This window comes from Lygodium microphyllum, chromosome 17, assembly GCF_053477565.2.
Source record: "Lygodium microphyllum isolate KBCC chromosome 17, Lygodium_microphyllum_v1.1.10, whole genome shotgun sequence".
Lineage (NCBI taxonomy): Eukaryota > Viridiplantae > Streptophyta > Polypodiopsida > Schizaeales > Lygodiaceae > Lygodium > Lygodium microphyllum.
This window is the reverse complement of record NC_141151.1, coordinates 40,227,596-40,246,721: the sequence shown is the minus strand read 5'-3', so window position 1 is coordinate 40,246,721 and position 19,126 is coordinate 40,227,596. Positions and strand designations below refer to the sequence as shown.

Genomic DNA, 19,126 nt, shown 5'->3' with positions numbered 1-19,126 from the left:
AGAGCAGCTGCATGAGCATAATATTGACCAGGACTTGCTCTTATTAGAAATGCACCACTTTCTATCTAAGTAACTATTAGCCCCCACATCAAAGTACATGAGCTGCTACATAAGCATACAGATAGCCTTCAGCTATAAAAAGCCTACATAACAAATCATGAAAGTTTTGTAACATCTAAATATACATAGCATTGGTTGCACACAGATCGATGCTGAAAGGAAATAAATGCTAAGATTTGAAATCAGAATTCAGCCTTGAAAGGCAGGGCATACCTATGCGTATAAAAGATGGAGTCAATAGCAATGCATTGCTGCTACTGTACCCACAAGAGGAGTCTACTGATCACTACAGTGGTTGAAAGGCAAGAGAGCTCAAGGCTCAAGCATATAGAGGACTGAAAGGAATATATGTGTAAACCGAACACATAGAAAAAAGGAATAAGATGGGCACAGCCTCCCACCCTCACAAGAAAGAGATCACTATCTCCCCTCATTCATTTTAGTATTCATTAATTCATTAAATACATTTTGTCATGAGGACATGTATTTTTGAAACCTCACTTAACATGTGGATTAATTTTTAATGAGATGGTTAAGTAAATGTTGCACATGTGAGGTGTAGCTAGGGTTAGAATAAATTTATGAGCCCACGACCTGAGGAAATCACAGGATGTCAAAGGTAAAAGTTGTTATAAGTTATGCCACATAGGTACTTGGTGGTATCTAGTGCTAGTTATTGGCCTAGGTCATTCATTTGGCCATAAGTGTCAGTTGATGACACTAGGGAAGTGGTGTCAATTAATGGTACCTAACCCCAATCTGATGGTCAAAGATGGCACAGAGATACTCGGGAATGGAAGTTCCCTAGCCAATTTAATTATTGGCCAATCAAATTATTTTTCAAGGCACCGAAATAATTATTAGATTAGTTTTAGCATTTAAAGACTGAAAATTAATATTTAATTATGGATAATGCTGGAAAAACCAATTGGAAAGGCTGCCACTTGTCAAAAATTCCCATGCAAGACCGAAAATGTCTTTAGAGACTAGAAAGAGGCATTTTTAGTGTATTCAGTCTACAAGAGAGAGGGAGAAGATGTTGCTAGTCTAATTTGCAGCCAGTGGAGGACCTTTTGAGGCAGCCAGGGGCAAGAGAAGACCAATCAAAAGCAGGTAACAACATCTACAAGCTATTGAGACAAGGCAAAAGTAGTAAATGACTGATTTTCTTCAATTCTTTCCATCTACAAGCTGTTGAGATAGGGCAGCAATAGTAAATTGCAAATTTCCTTTAGTTCTTCGCGAAGAAAGTTTGAATTTTTTCACTCCTCGACATTCTCTCTCCTTGGCTGAGAAATTTCAGATTTCTCTGTTGTAAATCCTAATCTACATAACAGAAATTAGGGTTTAGCAACAGCCTCGGGAAGCTTGCCGAAAATTGGAAGCTCCAAGGCTTGGATTCAACAGGGGTGAAGCTGTTTTTAGCCTATTCAAGTAAAGGGACCAGCAAATCATTGAATCTGGGACATTTTCCATCTCCATCAAAGCAAGTGAAGGCCTATTAATTGCCCAAATCAAGGGGCAAATCAGATTGAAGACTTGTTGGTGATTTTGGACAGCAAGAGGAGTTGGAATAACGAAAGGGATAGGGAGAATCCCATTGTACATTAACTTCTTCTTCAATTAAGTTAAATAAATACCGAAAGGGACGCCAGTTTTGGGGCCAACACGTTGTCCAATGTCCAAGATTATATGGTAAAGTGTGCATTTCAGTGTTGTGAATTTGTTAATTGTTGTAAATAGTGCTTAATCAAGTTATTTACCACCCTATCCGAGGAGGAAGGCTGGTCACACATTTCCCTATTTTTGTGTTTTGTGTTGTTGTCTGAGTTTAGTCAAATTTGTACAGATTGTGTTGTCTTTTGCAACTGTGGCGTATCTTCATGGACCAGGCCTAGGGAGAGAGTGGGATCGTGTGAACAGATCCCAAATGCAGCAAACCACCAATTCAATGCAGAAATGGACAAAGAGGACTGTCAAAATGCAGCAGGTTTGAAGAGGATAGATGAGGCTGAAGGCTGGAGTGACTAAATCAGCAACTTTGATGGCTAGAGAGCCAAAATGCAGGAGTGTGCAGCCTGTGGCCACAGACTTAGGTGAAGAATGACAGCAGCTGGTAACAAAGCACAGTAAGGGGAAGAGTTTGTGGACAAAAATAGTGTGTACTAGAAGACCTGGCAATGCTGGCAAAAGCTCTTAGGAAGATAGGGCAGCGGTAGGGCAGCAGCCTAGATAATAGTTGGAGGTGAGAGAGATGATGATACTGATGATGTGAGAGGAGACAGAAGCTGACAATGATGATCAACAGATCAAGGCAGCAGCATATGGAGGAGAGCTGGAACTGAACGGTGCATGAATAAAGGGATGAACATTACAGTGCATGTCAATTCCCCTTTTATACAGCTTCCTGAGCAAATTGTCCTAATGAATATTCTGGAGACTCGTATTAATTGACTTAATAGTTATTGGACTGTTTTGAGAGCCAAAAAAATGCTAGAAAAATATGATTAATTAACTGGCAAATTTAGCTGGCTTAGCAGGAGATAGACATACTAGTCCAATATATTCGCTTGAAAATAATATATAGATTTTTTGTCTGTGAACTCTCTACAAAAAAGGTCCATCACATGTGCCAGAACAAAGAAACTCAATGACAAACATCGAGTCCACAGAGCATATGCATGCCCTCCCTCTCCACCATCTCACTTGTCCTCTAACTAGGAGTGTGCAAGAAGAAACCAAGCCATCAGTAGGCCAAAAGGAAAACAAGATGGAGATCTCTGTGTCTTCCCATACTCTCGCCAATAAAACCAACAAGAATATGGACCAGAAAAATATGTTCCGAATGTTTATCCTCATTGAATTGTGACACCATGTGAAACATCAATCTATCCCTTCACCTTCATGTACATGACCAAGAAGTCACAAAAAGCGAATACTCCTCTTGAAGCTTGAGCAATCCAAAATCCTCCCTATAAAACTCTCAACTACAACCCCATAATCAATGTAGAAAACTAACTCTAAAGCAAGGGTACCGATAGGATCAATATGAAGCGAAATGAGAAAAGAAATAACTTGAATTGTTCCATTGTACAAAAGAGAGTAGGCAAGGGAGGGGAGAGAACTTTAACTCAATCACAAGCAAGTGGTGATTACACACAAGACTCTAGCTTCAACATACAAAACATGAATTCTGTTAGCAGTCATGTTTGTCATGCCTTGTCATCTCCTGCCTGTGAGCCTCAGTCTGAGTCAGACGAGGACATTAGGAGCTCTGACATGTCTGTCATGTGTTATGATGGGGGAGGCTAGTCACTCTTGACTGGCTGTCTTAGGTTGTGTATTTCTTTTTGGCCTCTCTTAGTGGGCAGCCACTGGCTGCCCGGCCACTTTTTGGTCACTGTTGTGGGGCGCCCATTTTAGGGCACTTTTAGGGTTTGCGCCCATTTTAGGGTTAGGGTTAGGGTTTGTCCGTTGCCTATTTATTGGCAGCCCCCCTCCCCACTTGGTCACTTGTCTTCTTGCAGATTCCGACACTCCTCCCCGTGGTGGTGCTGCCATCATCATCAGCCTGATCTGGTGCCCTCACTGACGCTGTGGGCTGCGTGCAGGGACTGATCAGTCCATTTCAGTGTATTCAGCATTCATTTCAGTCAGTGCAGATTTCTCTTCCTTATTTTCTGCTTTCTCTCTCTCTCTCTCTCCATCCGTGTTCGTATTTCCTCTTCTGCAGCGCACTCTCACAAATTCCCCATCTTAGATAAGACAAGCCTTGCACTAAAACACCATGAGAACACCAGCAAAGGAACAACATGAGCAAACTTTTAAATAAAAAAGTCAACATCTAAACATCGTCAAACCATGTGCTTGATATTAAACACGAGATAAGAAAGTGTTCATGATTCTCAACTTATCCTAGACAAGCTCAACTCACAGATGCATCAGAACACAGCACATCATGCTGGTTAACTAGAACAAGACATCCTATATGGATGATGAAACCAAGTGTCGCAAGGAGAGGGCCAATGCCAACAAGCATCAAGGAGATACCTTAGCCACCACTTGTAACCATCCACTTAGCACGCTAGGTCAAGGATGAGTCAAAGATTACCAAAATACAATCAATTACATATAGCAGCAGCTTGTGTGGCATGCACATGCACTATGTAGTACTCGAAAGCAAAAGTATCTTCGGTTAGTCATGACTCATTTTCTACATCAAACCACTAAGTAGGTCAAACACAACAAGGCCTTAGCAAAGGCAACCAATGCCACCCACGCACCATGTCATTCAAAAGGTTCCCAAAGCATGTCAGCAAGTGGCAACAAAAATGTTAGCTATAGACCACAAGCAACCTATAGATTAGAAGAAATATAGCACACCACATCATAACTCCAATCTTATCAATTGATACCATGTTAAAAGCTCAATACACAGCTGAATAATGAACGAAACAACGTAAATAAATTATAAAACCAAAACCCAATAGTAAGTCAAAAAAAGCATCCATTATGAGAATCGAGAGTACACTAGCTCACACACTCCCTCACCACACCAAGAATCTACAAGTTCAACTCAGATCAATATGGCCACATGACCTCCTTTTATACATCAAAGTGGGACAATGTATTTAGCACATGGTGTTACACACACAAAAAGTAGATCAGCCAACAATCAAATAAATAGTATAGAAGTTGGCCATTAATTAGGCCTTGGGTGCCAGTGAATCTATGAAATTACAGCCTTCAATATAGCAGTCCTCTACCAGCACGTTGGTTTAATCCATTATTAGCTTTGATATCTTTATTAGTCCACCGAAACTTTTAACATTGTTCTTGCATGGTGAGGCTCCAATATTGCAAACACCTTAAATGAATATCAATGTGTGCATCATGTCAATGTCAAATGAACCACTCTTATTGTAATCAAGGGCAAATGAGCCTTGCCAATCAAATGAACAGCTCCTAATCCTACACTTTATCTACTCTAGGTGCTCACAGTCTTCCCCTCCATCTTATACCATCAAAGATTTTGCCCACATATTCCAATATGGCCATCTTCTCTAGATGCTCACAATGTTTCTCCATCCTTGAATAGTCCAAATGTTGTATTACAAGTTGTTTTGTGAATATCTTCAAAAGCACTTAAAATATGATAATACCTACTCTTCAAAATCAATTCAGCTACAAACAAAGATCATTGAAAGCTCTCTAATCTAAAGACGTGCAAAGTCATCAATCCTTATCCTGTACCATAAGAACTTAGAGAGCAAAAAGGTGAAGCATTATCTCTAACTAGCCCTTTTTGCATCAGCTCAATACTCAGTAGTACAAGAAAGTTTCAAAAATAGGGGGAACAAAGACGGCAAAAACCAGAGTTTTAGAGTTTCAGCCAATTTTGAAAATGTAGGGAGGAGTTTCAGATTTTAGCATTAAATCCATCTGAAGGTACTTCAATATATCAATGCGCATAACACCAATTACTCGAATTTAACATAGAACTCCAAGCCCTCATATCACCTGAACTTGTCTTCGTTTGGTCTCCTTCTCTTTTATTTCTCCATCTCTTATATTAAAAGAACTATGACAAGCTAAGGGTTTTAGGCCTTTGCATCACTATTTAGTAGCTGCATGTTGCTAGCAAGAGTTGAGAGTTAGTACTGCGAAGATATGCTAGGGTTCGCACTAAGGAAACACAGCATGTACAACTAAGACTGAAACACAAAGACTCAAACAGAGACAAGCAAAACTCAAACACTAAATGCAAAACGCAAAAACTCAAAACTCAAACACAAAGACAATAAACTCTAAAATGAATGAATGTTGTAAATGAATGTACAAATTGCCCAAGAGCAGAGCAATGCACTGTTCGAGAGTAATGTCCACCGGAGACAAATCCCAAGAGCAATAACTACCAATCGGAGATGAGAGAGTGCTGAATAATGAAGATCAGCAGACTAGTCACCCAGACAAAGCAATCGAAGACTGAAATCTAATAAACGCAGTAGTGTACTATCAAAGGAAGGCTAAAAACTTATCACACAAGCAAAGAACTGTCAGGCGACAAGAGAAGTGTTTGTTGGTGTAGATGGCTTGCTGGATAGCAAAAATGTAGATATTGTAGCAATCGCCCAATGGGAGAGATGACAGTAGCATGTCGCTTGACATCAGATGCTGCAAACGCAGGCTAATCAGGTGCTATGATGATGCAACAGATGGAGACCTCCAAATAGTAGGGCAATGGCTGAAAACAAGCCGCCTAGGGCTAGATAGTGATGGGCTACAGTTAGTGATGGCCAGACAGCAGATGGTAGGTGTCTAATAGTTGAAATTTGTACGGTAGAGTGAGAAACCTGCACCAAAGGATGAGGCTGAATGGTGGGCAGCCCATCTATTTTACAAGAACCACTAAAATTATCTCGAACTGCACATCAAATTTACTAATCAACTGTAATGCGTTTTTTAGCTCAACAAGTACTACCTTCTTAGTTATGCAAATCTTTGTCATTGCTGCCAACCTCTCTAAAACCAACCTTCCTCAAAGAAGGTGGTAGTAACTTGATTAATTCAATAATTACAACAAGTAAATAAATCAAATAAATTGTAATGCACAATTTACCACTTTAATTCCAGACAACGGACATCCTATTGGCCCCAAAACTAGTGTCAATTGCAGCATTTCTTTATCTTCAATTACAAATGGATGAAGTAAAACTAAGATTCTCTAATCTTCTCCACTAATCGAAGTGCTAACATGAAGCCAACCTTCCTTCTTGGAGAGGGTGGTGATTCCCTGATTAAGCACTTAATTACAACAATCAACAAATAAACATAAATTGAAATGCACAATTTACCTTAATAATCTTGAAGATTGGACACCCCATTGCTCCAAAATTAGCGCCCCTTTTGGTATTTCTTTAACTTGATTTTACTAATGGAATGAGTACAAGCTAAGATTCACAATCTCCTTTCCTGTTCCAAAAAGCCTCTTTGCTATAGCAACAATCAGCAATCAATTTGGGCCAATTGCCCCTTGATTTTTTACTCAGGACTTGCACAAATGAAACCACCAACTGGCCAAATGCTGCCCCAAATTACAATGAATGGGCTGGCATCTGAATTCCCTAACAATTACACAAATTTCAAGTTCTAAATTCAATGTACGATGCCTTCGCCAATTGATACAAGTCCCAAGGTTGCTGTCAAACCCTAATTTCTGCAAAAATTTAGGATTTACAGCAAAGATCTCTTTGTTATCTACCAAATTTGGCTGGGATCTGCTCAAAATGGCTGAGAAATGCTAAGATCTCCTAAGAATGGATTGAAGAAGGTGAGAGAAATGGCTGAGAAATGCTAAGATCTCCTAAGAATGGATTGAAGAAGGTGAGAGAAAGCCAAGATGAGAGAGAAATCTGATTTTCTTCGCAAGAAAACCCTAAATTCTGCCTGCTGCCTGCTGCCTGCTCCAGCTTACATTTAACACAATCACCTACTGCCAAGCACCTCCAAAATGCTGTCACCTGATCAACAATGCTGTTGCCTACCCCTGGAAGGTGACTTCTTGCTGTCCCCTGCCTGTTGAGGCCCCTAGATGGCCGTCTCCTACAGCAAATTGTTGTTCTCTGATCAAAAAATGAACTAGCAGCTCTCTCTCTCTCTCTCTCTCTCTCTCTCTCTCTCTCTCTCTCTCTCTCTCTCTCTCTCTCTCTCTCTCTCTCTCCAAGTTGTAAACTAACTCATTGGTTGAGACCCAGCCCCCAAAAACATTTTCTCAGTTTATATGGGCATTTTTGCCAAGTGGCAGCCTTTTAAAACCATTTTTCAGCATTATCCAACCATTTAATTAATTTTCAAAATTAAATAATCCTGAAAATTAACTTCAACCCTTCTGACCCTACCCAAGATATAATGTACCCATCCATAATTAAATTGGCTAGGCCATTTGCAACCTACATTGGTCCCCAACCTCTATTGACCATTAGACTGGCATCACATAATAATGCTAGTCCCTAGTGTCACTACCAACACTTATTGGCCGAATAACTGTCCTAGGGTCAAAATTGACACCAACTAACCCCCAAAGCCCAGTTTGCATAACTTGTCACAACTTTTGCCTTTGACACCTATTACATCCTTGAGGTCCTTGGCCTGTTACCATGAAATAACTGCCATGTGCATCACATGTGTTGAACAACCTTGCACATCTGATTAATAACTTAATCAAATGTTATCAGTAAAATTAAAGCATCTCAAAATTTCACGTCCCCGTGACACTCAAATGGCAAGAATCTGCTGAGTGAAGTTGAGAATCAGATAGAGAATCAAAGATTGCTTTAGAGAAAGAAACTTTTGATTTTCTTCACAAAAAACTATTCCAATCTGTTGCTAACCTATTCAGGAGAACCCGACATGTTGTCGCCTACAACATAAAGGCCCAAAGTGACTGATGCCAATCAGTAATTGCTATTGCCTATTGTTAATGACCCTTTTAAGGCTGTCACCTATTGCTGTGGGCCTCCAAGTTGTCCATAGCTCCTGGGTAGGTCTCCAATGGCTTTCAATTAGTTCGGTAATCTCTCCTCTCTCTCTCTCTCTCTCTCTCTCTCTCTCTCTCTCTCTCTCTATTAGCCTCCTGCTCTCTCTAAATTGCTGAAACAAACTTTCCCCAACCTCCAATATCCTTCTCCCCACTTAAATGGGCAAGTTTTGCCAAGTGGCAGCTTTCTAATCCCATTTTCTAGCATTATCCACCTTGTTAAATCAATTTCAAAATATTAACTCTAAAATTAGTTTAATAATTATTTCGTACCTAAAAAAATAATTTTACGTCTCCCAAGTATCCCTAAGCAATTACTGACCCTTAAACCAACATTAATTAATTAATTAAAACCTACTCTGTAATGTCACCACCACTAACATTGGTGACCAATAAATTAATCTAGGTCCAAATCTAACACTGTGTACCACCTAGTACCTATCTAATATCTCAGGGTCCTAGGCCCCACATTATGAAATAACTAACTTGCACCTCACATGTGCAAGTCACATTTACAAATTTGATTAACTTTTATTCAAATATTAAGCAAAGCATCAAAATTTCATGTCCCCATGACAAACCTCCCCCATGAAATCCTTGCAATCATCCTAAATTGCACTGTAATGTACCAAAGCAATACATACTACACTAGAATTTTCCAAAATGCATCCTAGTAAAAACAACATTTTGTCAACCATGCTAATGCCAAACACTTGCCTAGCATAAATAAAATATAAGACTCTTAAAGAATCCAAAATTACCGCCAAAAACCCATGGAATGCATTTCATTAGCATATCTCAACTATTTCGAACAAACAACCATAGGAAAGCATAAACTAAGAATGAACCATGGTTGAACCATCAATGGCATTCATAAAACTAAGTATGAACCATACGAAAGCATAAACTGAGTATGAACCATGGTTGAACTATCAATGGCATTCATAAAACATGCTGCTATCCACAAAACCAGTCAAATAACACTGAGAATTGATGATTATCCACCACTGAAAACCAACACCAGAGCATATACTAAGGCAAATTGATACATACTGATGCACATGTAAAGTGTCAAAGCTACAAATGACCAATCATACCATATACATACCAACTAACTAGTCGTACTGTTACAATTAATACCCTAGATCCTTACTCTATTGGACCTGACTAAGTACAATCAAAAGTTGGATTTAACTAAAAAGCCTCAAGGTAAAGCTGCAACAACTAAGGATGGTCTATCAAGTCATCCTCTTCCATTCACTTAGCATCCATTGGTGAATAGTTTTCAAACTTCACCAAATACCTGCTAGAAACTTTAACGCTCATTTTTCTTTATTTATATGCCAAAATCTCATCCAACTCCTCAACCTCTAGCTAAATTTCAGCAGATACATCCACGAGTATATCAGCACGAAAAGGCCCCAACAAGCTCACATGAAAGGCATTGTGTATCCACTGGTATGGAAGCAATTTCAGCTTATAAGCAATATTCCCAATCCTCTCCAACACCTACAAGGGCCCATAGTATCTTACCTCGTTGCGTATGAAATGATATATGCCCATAGTATCTTACCTCAGCTTTGGATACAACCTCTCTCTACCTTTCAAATTTTCATCTTTTTTCAACCTTGCTTTTTCAAAATGCAACAGCACATAATTGTCCTCTACAAACTGTAGAGCACGTCTATGGCAATCAGTTGCCTTCTTTTGCTTCTCTTGAGACCTTTAAAGAGCATACTTAACCTTACCATAGGCTATATCTATGTTTTCTATATACTGATCAACCACAAAGATCTTATCTTGTGTGCAAAATAGGGGACACTTTCTTGCCATCTTCCATAATCTCAAATGGAGCTTTGCCAATGGAACTATGCACCATATTATTGTATGCAATCTCTACCAAAAGGCAAATACTACTCTCGCTGTGACTTATACTCAGATACATAGCATCTCAAGAGTCTATCATATATTCAAAGTGTTTAAAAACTCTCCAAAAAAAGTACAAAAACAATTGTTTTTCGTTTAAAAATCTTGTTTCACTCAACCATTTTACTACGAGCATTCCGTGTTTCAGTGAAACATTTCAGCCGTTTCACGTTTCACTCCCAGCAAAATGCATTTCACAATTACCATGCACCATGGAGAACAAAGCTTTGATAGGCCACAACCTGGCTATCTTACATTAAAACAACCCCTACACTATTTCCACATGCATCACATTGAACAACAAATGACCTTCCTAGATCAGACAACGCAAGCATAGGATCTAATGTCATCTTTTCCTTTAGCTTCTCAAATGCTGAAATTTCAATTGCTATCCACTAAAAAGATACACCCTTCTTTTGCAAAGCATGCAATGAAAATGCAATCTCAACAAAACTGCACACATATTTCCTATAAGAAAAACATAGACCCAAGAAATCACGGATCTCGTGCACATTTCTCAAAAGTGGCCATAAGCATATTGCCTCGATCTTTGCAAGGTATCAACCAACACAATATGCCCCAAAAGTGAATCTCATGCAAGAAAAACTCACTTTTCTTGACACGTATAACCAACATGTGCTTATAGAACTCATTGAACACAATTTCCAAATGCTTTCTATGCTTTGCCTCATTTTTTCAGTGGACAACCACGTCATCAAAGAAACTGCCCACAAATCCCCTATGTGGTTTGAAGATGCAATCATCATCCAATTAAATGTAGCTAGAGCATTTGTAAGCCCAAAAGGCATGACAAGAAACTCATAGAACCCAAAGGATGTCATGAAAGTTGTCTTAGGCACATCTTCCAGCCTAATGCAAATCTGATGATACCCACTTTTCAAATCAATATGGCTGAATATGGCTACCCCTTGCAATCTATCCATAACGTCGTCAATCCAAGGGATCTGAAACCAATTCCATATTGTGATTTTATTCAAAACACGATAGTCAATGCACATACACCATGATCCATACTTTTTATGTACCAAAAGCACTAGAGAACAAAAGGAAGATAAGCTAGGCTAAATCAGTCCTTTTTCCAACAGCTCATTTACCTAACTTGTTATTTTCTCTTGCTCGGCTGAACTTACCCTATAGGGTGGCTTATTAGAGGGCCACTTCCAAGGATAACATATATGCCATGACCTTCTAGCCTTTTAGACGATAGCTACCCTAGAAGTGACTAAGAAAACCAATCAACATATATTTTCTTAAATAAAATGTCATTCTTCCCTAACTTAGGCATATTTCCAACATTTTCATTATTAACCTTATCCTTAGTGAAAAAGAAGTACACTGAAATGTGGTTTTTCATCACTTTAAAAATAACAGTGACCGATACAACAGCAACAGGTTTCCCCTTCAATTTGGCATCCAAGGTATGGGCCTTGCCCTTATGCTAAATAAGGATCACTTTAGTATGCGAATCAATCCTTACATGCATACGATGGCACCAAGGCATACCAAGCAAGACATCACAATCCTCAAGCGGTGCAATGAAAAACTCTTTGCTATCCACATATCCCTAAATGTGCATGTGAAGCTTTCCAATGAGTAGTGTGACAAGCTCTACATGGCCCTTGCATGCCATTATCCATACCAACTTCTCCCATGGATCCCATCTCATCCTCTTTGATGTGTAGACCAACTGCCATGTCTGTGGAGATAAAGTTGACTCATGCCCCATTATCAAAAAAGATTAATGCATGCTAACCTCTGATTTTGCCCCATGCTTTGTATAACTCTATAGCATCATGATTGGACTGATCACTAACAACATCTAGCACCAAATCAACAAATGTTTTGGGCTTCTTTCCCTTGGAATCTCCCTAATTTTCTGATTTTCCAGCTCACTACCTATTGGGATAGTCCTTAGCTCTCCTGTTCACAAATAGAGTATTTATTTACTATAATTAATTCCCTACATTGTGCGACTGATTTCCATCCCTTTCCTTGCTGTGTTGACCTCTTTTTAGCCTGATTTTCATATCTGCCCCTTTTCCCAACCTTTGATAACTTCTTATTCGGCTTATCTCCACTGTCTTGGAAGCCCAAATCTTTCCCACACAGCAATACATCAGCTATAACAGCAATTTTTATGAGCTAAGACATACTAGACATAGTGGATTTAATGCAAAAATCCTTAATTCCTTTAGGCAGCCCACATACATACCTTTTCACTCGCTCATAAAGTGGAACTAGACAATAAGAAGTGACCGACAACAAGGCATCCCAAAACTTCTTATTATAATATTCCAAATTCTTGCATTGCATTGCATCTAGCTTATTCCAAGTTGCCATGATATCCACCTCTAAAGTATTACTCAACCAATTCAAAGAAAACATTTGCTTGAATTATACCATGTTGAGGGTGCTCTACCTTGCATTAAGGGCATAGACCACAACTACAATGCATTTCCCTTCAAGAAAGCGATTGCCTTCAGAATCTTAGAGGATTTGGTGAAGTTTCCTCCGGAATAGGCTGCATCAAACTGCTGAACAAAAGTCAAAGCTATCAACCTATCTTGTGCACCACTTAAGGACTCAAACTTCACCCCTTGACCACCCTTATCATAGTCTTTTGTTGCCCCTTTGGGAGTCAAGTTGTCATACACTAGCTGCAGCAAAAAGGTTGCATTTGCTATATTTGCATCATGACCAACACCAAAAGAAGCATTTGCATGACTAGCACTCATTCCTTGAGCCCCATAAGCACTAGGGGTGAATTACCAAACATGCCACTTTGTGCCCTAGGCATTGTGCCAAGGCTGCCATACATGGGGTTATACATATTACTAACCATACTCGAATACATTGAACCTTGCACACCATGCATTGGTTGCTACATATCATAAGGAGTTGTGCCATATATTCCCGTATGCAATCCCTGACCCACCATAGCATGAAAAATGGTGCTACCACCAAAGTATCCTAGCTGCCCCATCACTGTATACATGCCCAGCTATCCAAAACACATTGGATTGGCACTACCAAGATGGCCTTGCATTTGGATATCCAATCCCATTGGTACCATTTTCTTTTGCTCATCCTCAACCTATGGTGTGTCTTTAGGCTACAGTGGCTGTAATTTGGAAGCTTCTTGTTATCCAAATGCCTTTGAAGGTGGCATCTTCTTCTTACCCTTGCTGTCCTTATTGGCGAAATTCAAAAATCTCTCAAACTATGGACCTTGGGCCAATTGCACAAAGATGTCAATTGTTGCCTTCAACCCGAGCCTTTAATTGGTCATCATATTCTTTATCTCCTTGCTGGTCATTAGTATCTTGTAGCCTTGAAGGACCCACTTCTTGGTCAACAACCACAATTTCTCCTTGTTATCCATCCTATAAGCATGTACCAAGATTAGGCATCGCGTTCTTCCCTTCATTATGTGCATTTTCAGAATGAGATGCATCAGCACTACTTGATCCCATCTCACTATAAGAAGACATACTTTATGTAAATGCTCAGCTAAACACAATTTCAGCACTAGAGCAAAGATTTGCTTCAAGTAGGTGCCTCAAGCGCACCAAGTCAAGGGATTTGATGGTATCCCAACAATGGAACCATAAAACCAGCTTTCACCCTCGCAGAGGGTGGTAATAACTTAATTTAACAATAATTACAACAAGTAAATAAAATCACATCAACTGAAATGCACACTTTACCACTTTAATCTTGGATGAAGCACAACTAAGATTTCCTAATCTCCTCCGCTAATCCAAGTGCTTCTTGCTGTCATAAGTGACAAGCATGCCTTCAAACCAATTTGCCCCTTGGCTTGCTTGGGGATTGGCCTTTACCCTACTCCTTGCAAGACAAACTGAGCCCAAACTTGAGATTGGCTGGCTGCTAAATCTCCCTAAAATTCTTCGATTTCAACTACTAAAATTTAAGTCCTAAGCCCTCAATTTTAAACACACATCCTGAGGTAATTGTCAAACCCTAAATTTTTTTATGTAAATTATGGTTTATAGAAAAGATTAACCAAAATATCCACCTTTGATGACTCAAATGGTGGAACATGCTGAGCAAAGCTGAGAATCAATTGGAAAATGAGAGAGATTGCTTTAGAGAGGATTTTCTGATTTCCTTTGCAAAAAACTCTTCCAATTTGCTCGTGCCTTGTTCAAGAGGACCAAACCAGCTATCACCTATAGCCTGCAATCCCAAAATGGCTATCACCAACTACCAAGTATTATCACTTGCTATTAGTCACCCTTCTAGGGCTATTGTTTGCTATCATGGGCCTCCAAACTACTATTGGCAGCTCTTGGGCAAGTCTCCAATCGCTACCAATCAGTTCAGCAACCTCTCTTCTCTCTCTCTAACAGCCACCTCCTCTCTTTGAATGGTTGGAATAGACTTTCAACATCCTTCTCTCCATTTGCATGGGCAAGTTTTACCAAGTGGCAACCTTCTAATCCCATTTTCCAACATTAATTTGAAAATTAATTTAATAATTATCTTAGCATCCCAAATAATCATTTCACCAACTAATAATTAAATTGGCTAGACCAATTTGTCTTCCAAGTAGTTCTAATGTCACCACCACTGACATTAGTGGCCAATAAATTGGTCTAGGCCCCAATCTCACATCGGGTACTATCTATAGTACATGTCATGCATAACTTATTACTTTGGTACAACTAATATCCCAAGGTCCAAGGTCCCACACTTTGAAATAAGTGACATGCACCTCACACATGCAAGTCACATTTGCACATTTGATTAACTTTTAATCAAATACTAAGCAAAGTATTAAAAATTCATATCATCGTGACATTCTCACTATAGATGGCTTTAATGAAGAGAAATAGACATACAAACACATGCAATAAAAGTGTAATTTAAAGGCTAGAATTGAAAGTTTTGCATAAAAATATATTGCTTGTCAACTAAAAACCGAAATGCATGTAGCTAAAGTTCAAGGCCTCTCCCCACTAAACAAATGTTTTTTCACAAACCCCAAAAACCCCTCCCTCCCCCCAAAAAAATAAAAACAAAAAAGATCAATCCCAAATGAGATTTCAAAACTTCTAAAACTTTGTTTCAGGATACTATTGAGGATTCAGCTCATTAAGCTGTCTAATAATCTCTTATTGGCTTTCACTATCCCTCTACAAAGATCAATGAGGCAATGGACTGTTTGGAATCAAATCAATAGTCTTCAAAAGCTAGTTGTCAGGTCTTCAATAAAGCTCATCTCTACTTATCAAGAGGAGATGCTCATTAGCAATCTTTTAAAAAACACATTGTGAAGCAGCAAAATCAAGGGGAATATAGATCCTCCAACCTTTCCCATCCTTGGAACATTCTCTAGTCCTCAGGATCTATCTCACAAATCTACACATTAATAAATGTAGAGCTTTTGGGATATCAAGCTAAGAAGCCATGTGACTAGGGTCCTTCTCAAAGGCAATTGAAGCATCTTCTTGGGCCTCCTTTCCTGCTGAGGAGAGTGAGTTCCATAATCCTTCTATTGATTTGTATTTATTCATCTAGGTGCCAAAGGCTGCTATGGTTAAAGAATCCTTCTTGTCTATGATCTTAAAAGGAAGCATTTGCTTTGTTTTAGGGATACAAGAGCAGCTTTGTCTATCAAACAGATGCAGCAAATGACCTGCGGTATATAATAAAGTTTTGGAGGGATTCTAGCAGTGAAGAACAATGAGCAGCTTTGTCTATCAAATAGATGCAGCAAACGGCCTGCATTATATAATGAAGTTGTTGGAGGGATTCTAGCAGTGAAGAACAGTGAATAAATTTCTTCATGACCTTTGCTTCTTGCCAAAGATGCAGTCTATGCAGTACCACATATTTTATGGTCTTGTCCAGCATCACACACTTTCCTCCACAAAAATGTTTTGATCCACAAAATGTCAAAATAGCAAAAGAACCTTTATGGGACTTCAAAAAAAATCACACTGCCTCAGCTGCCTACTTGCAATATTTGGCATGAGTAAACTTCGGGCTATAAGCACAATATGGGAAAACATCAAAATCAGATACTTTAGCAAGCAGGTCTTTCAATACTAATGCATACTTTACATCCTCTTTGCAAATCTCTCTCAAAGATGCAGCTATATGGGAGTAGTATGCTTGTATCATACAATACTGAAAGAATTCCCTATGTGTGCAGGTGTGATACAATGGAACTGAAATCTCAACCCATGAAAGATGGCAACTGCACCACTGCATGATCAATCTTCTACTTCAGTAGAAGATTCACCAGCAAGGAGATCATGCGCTGACATGATATTCAAAAGGTTTACATGTGGCTGATTTGATTCTCCAAACAATCCTGAGGGGATACTAGCACACGACAGCAGTTAAAGTCTATTATGTTGGCACCTCTAATCCTTCTCAGGTTGCAGTGTTAGTCAAACTAATTTGAATAATGAAGCTTACCTCTAAGAAAAGGGCTCCAGTGGATTTTAGGACATCACAGATTGTTTTTGAAGTTTCACCATCTACCGTTGAAACATCCACATACCTGCTCAAAACATCAGGAAGTTAAACACTGATCTGTTGACTTGGACTAGTGTAATAGATGCCTTATGAATGAAAACAGATCACCGAATTGAAATCCTCTTCACTACCACAAAGACAACATCAGCTTGAAATGTACTGACTAAACTAGAAGATAATGCAACTTCTTTGCTGCCCAAATAGAATGAACTTCAAACTCTACGCTTCTCACAGCTCTTCAGACAACAAGGGTTTCCTTGCAGATATTATATAACCTAAATCCGAAAGAACGTGATCTGTTTCAAGATCATGACGTGACTGAACTTTGTAGAAGACATAATTCATTAAAAGTGTTGTAGCTTACCCTTTTCCAGGACCCAACCCATGCACTACCCCAATCTTTCCTGAAGCAACTTCGAGCTGTCAAGATATACGCCGAAACAATATTCAGCAGTCCCGTCTCATGCATTGAGCCTGTTAGTCACAAAGAATACTGAAAGCATACAGAAAAGAAGAGCCGGATTGAGGACCGCGGCCGTGGGATCTGCAAGCATTGCAAAAGTGATATTGCACTGTGAAGCAACTTCAGCTGGCGTTGCACATGAACTGCATCACAATAGAAAAATGCTAAGTGTCTGCCTGATTACTAAGCATTATCTTTATACATCCAGTATCCAAGTTGCTGCTGCATTTCTCTTTGACTGATTGAGATACATGCACCAAGCTTGCCTGACATTCTGTAGTAGGCTGAGCAAACTAGATAGTACCAGTATAAGCAGTATAAAGTGAACCTTAGACAATGTTTGTAGGAAAGGGTAAGAAGTCAAGAACATTGTAGGCCTGACAAAATTCAGACAGCTAAAATCGACCATTAACCAAGCTCAGGCATACAACCAGAACATTTAGAGAGTTTAGCTCTACCATACCTGGCACCCTGTTTCAAGAGCGGCTCACATTTGCTGGCATTTCTGTTCCAAACTGTCACGTTGTACCTGCAACAAGAAGGGGAAAAATCAATCTAGCATATCCTGAGTTGATGAAGCTATAGAGAAGGAGATGAAAAGGCAATGCTGAATAAAGGCCACAGCTATATCTGAGCAAGCAATGGCGGTCTTCCTTGCAAACTACCCTTGAAGCATTTCTAGATTTACTCTTTTACCTCGCTTTAGCATCTTCAAATTTGCCATTCTACCACTCACTTAAGCACGTCCAGATGACTTGCCGGCCAGAATATGTGTGCACGTCCGTGTATTTCAAAGAAAAGCATGCTTACCCGGCTTTAATCAGATTGCTTGCCATGGCAGTCCCCATGATTCCCAGTCCCAAAAATCCAACTTTCGGGCTTTCATTCTTGTCTGACAATATGGAAACGCCAACAGGAAAAGGAAGCAAAGAGAAACAAAACGAACTATGAGTGCCACTTGACAGGTCGCATCAACACCTGTGGTTTTCCCGTACGAAGAAACGACTCACCCGGTTCTGGAGACGCGGTAGAGGAGCTGCAGCGGGCGACGCTCCTCTTGCATTGCGTCTTGAGGCTGCGCGATAAGCCAAAGAAGTTTCGAGAAGGATTGAGGGATGAGAGCGTGGAGCTCGACGTAAACGGCAAAAGCTGGCTTATCATCATTAGCTGCGCCATCGCCACCATGAAAGGAAGCGCCTTACTTTGATTATTTCTTGTAGTCAGTAGGGATACATTAATCAAAATTTGGAGATACATACTTCTGGCTTATAGCCAACAACCTAAGTCACACAGGCTTCCTACTTGCCACTTTGAAGATATGGGGCCTTTTTCCTAAGGGCTTTGAAGACTGCTAGGCTCTCTCTCTTGATAGCTTGAAAATTCTCATGTAACGAGCTTTTGCATTCTTTCTTCATCACTAGCTTGTTCTCGTCGTTTGAAATATGTTTGGCCATGAGTGCTTTCACTTTATTCCATAGCTTGAATGTTTCTTCATCTAACTTGCCTTGGTCACCGAGCAAAGTTGTCTTATCTTTATTTATTCATTCAAACCCGCCTTCCTAAACTAGTTCTTCAACTTCTTCCAAATTATCATGGTATTTTTGCATGCC

At 39.5% G+C, this 19,126-nt stretch overlaps 1 protein-coding gene across 1 annotated transcript in view; it reads right to left on the bottom strand.

The window, feature by feature from the left end:
- Nucleotides 1-18,783, bottom strand: part of GLYR2 (glyoxylate reductase 2) — a 43,088-nt gene extending 24,305 nt beyond the window's left edge. The window contains exons 1-6 of the mRNA XM_087697330.1: nt 18,527-18,783; nt 18,327-18,408; nt 17,980-18,045; nt 17,584-17,659; nt 17,418-17,473; nt 16,994-17,078 (exon numbers count right to left, since the gene is read on the bottom strand). Coding sequence (XP_087553456.1) covers nt 16,994-17,078; nt 17,418-17,473; nt 17,584-17,659; nt 17,980-18,045; nt 18,327-18,408; nt 18,527-18,773 — 612 coding nt within the window. The 5' untranslated portion in view covers nt 18,774-18,783. The remainder of the gene's footprint in view (nt 1-16,993; nt 17,079-17,417; nt 17,474-17,583; nt 17,660-17,979; nt 18,046-18,326; nt 18,409-18,526) is intronic.
- Between the last annotated feature and the right edge of the window lie 343 nt (nt 18,784-19,126).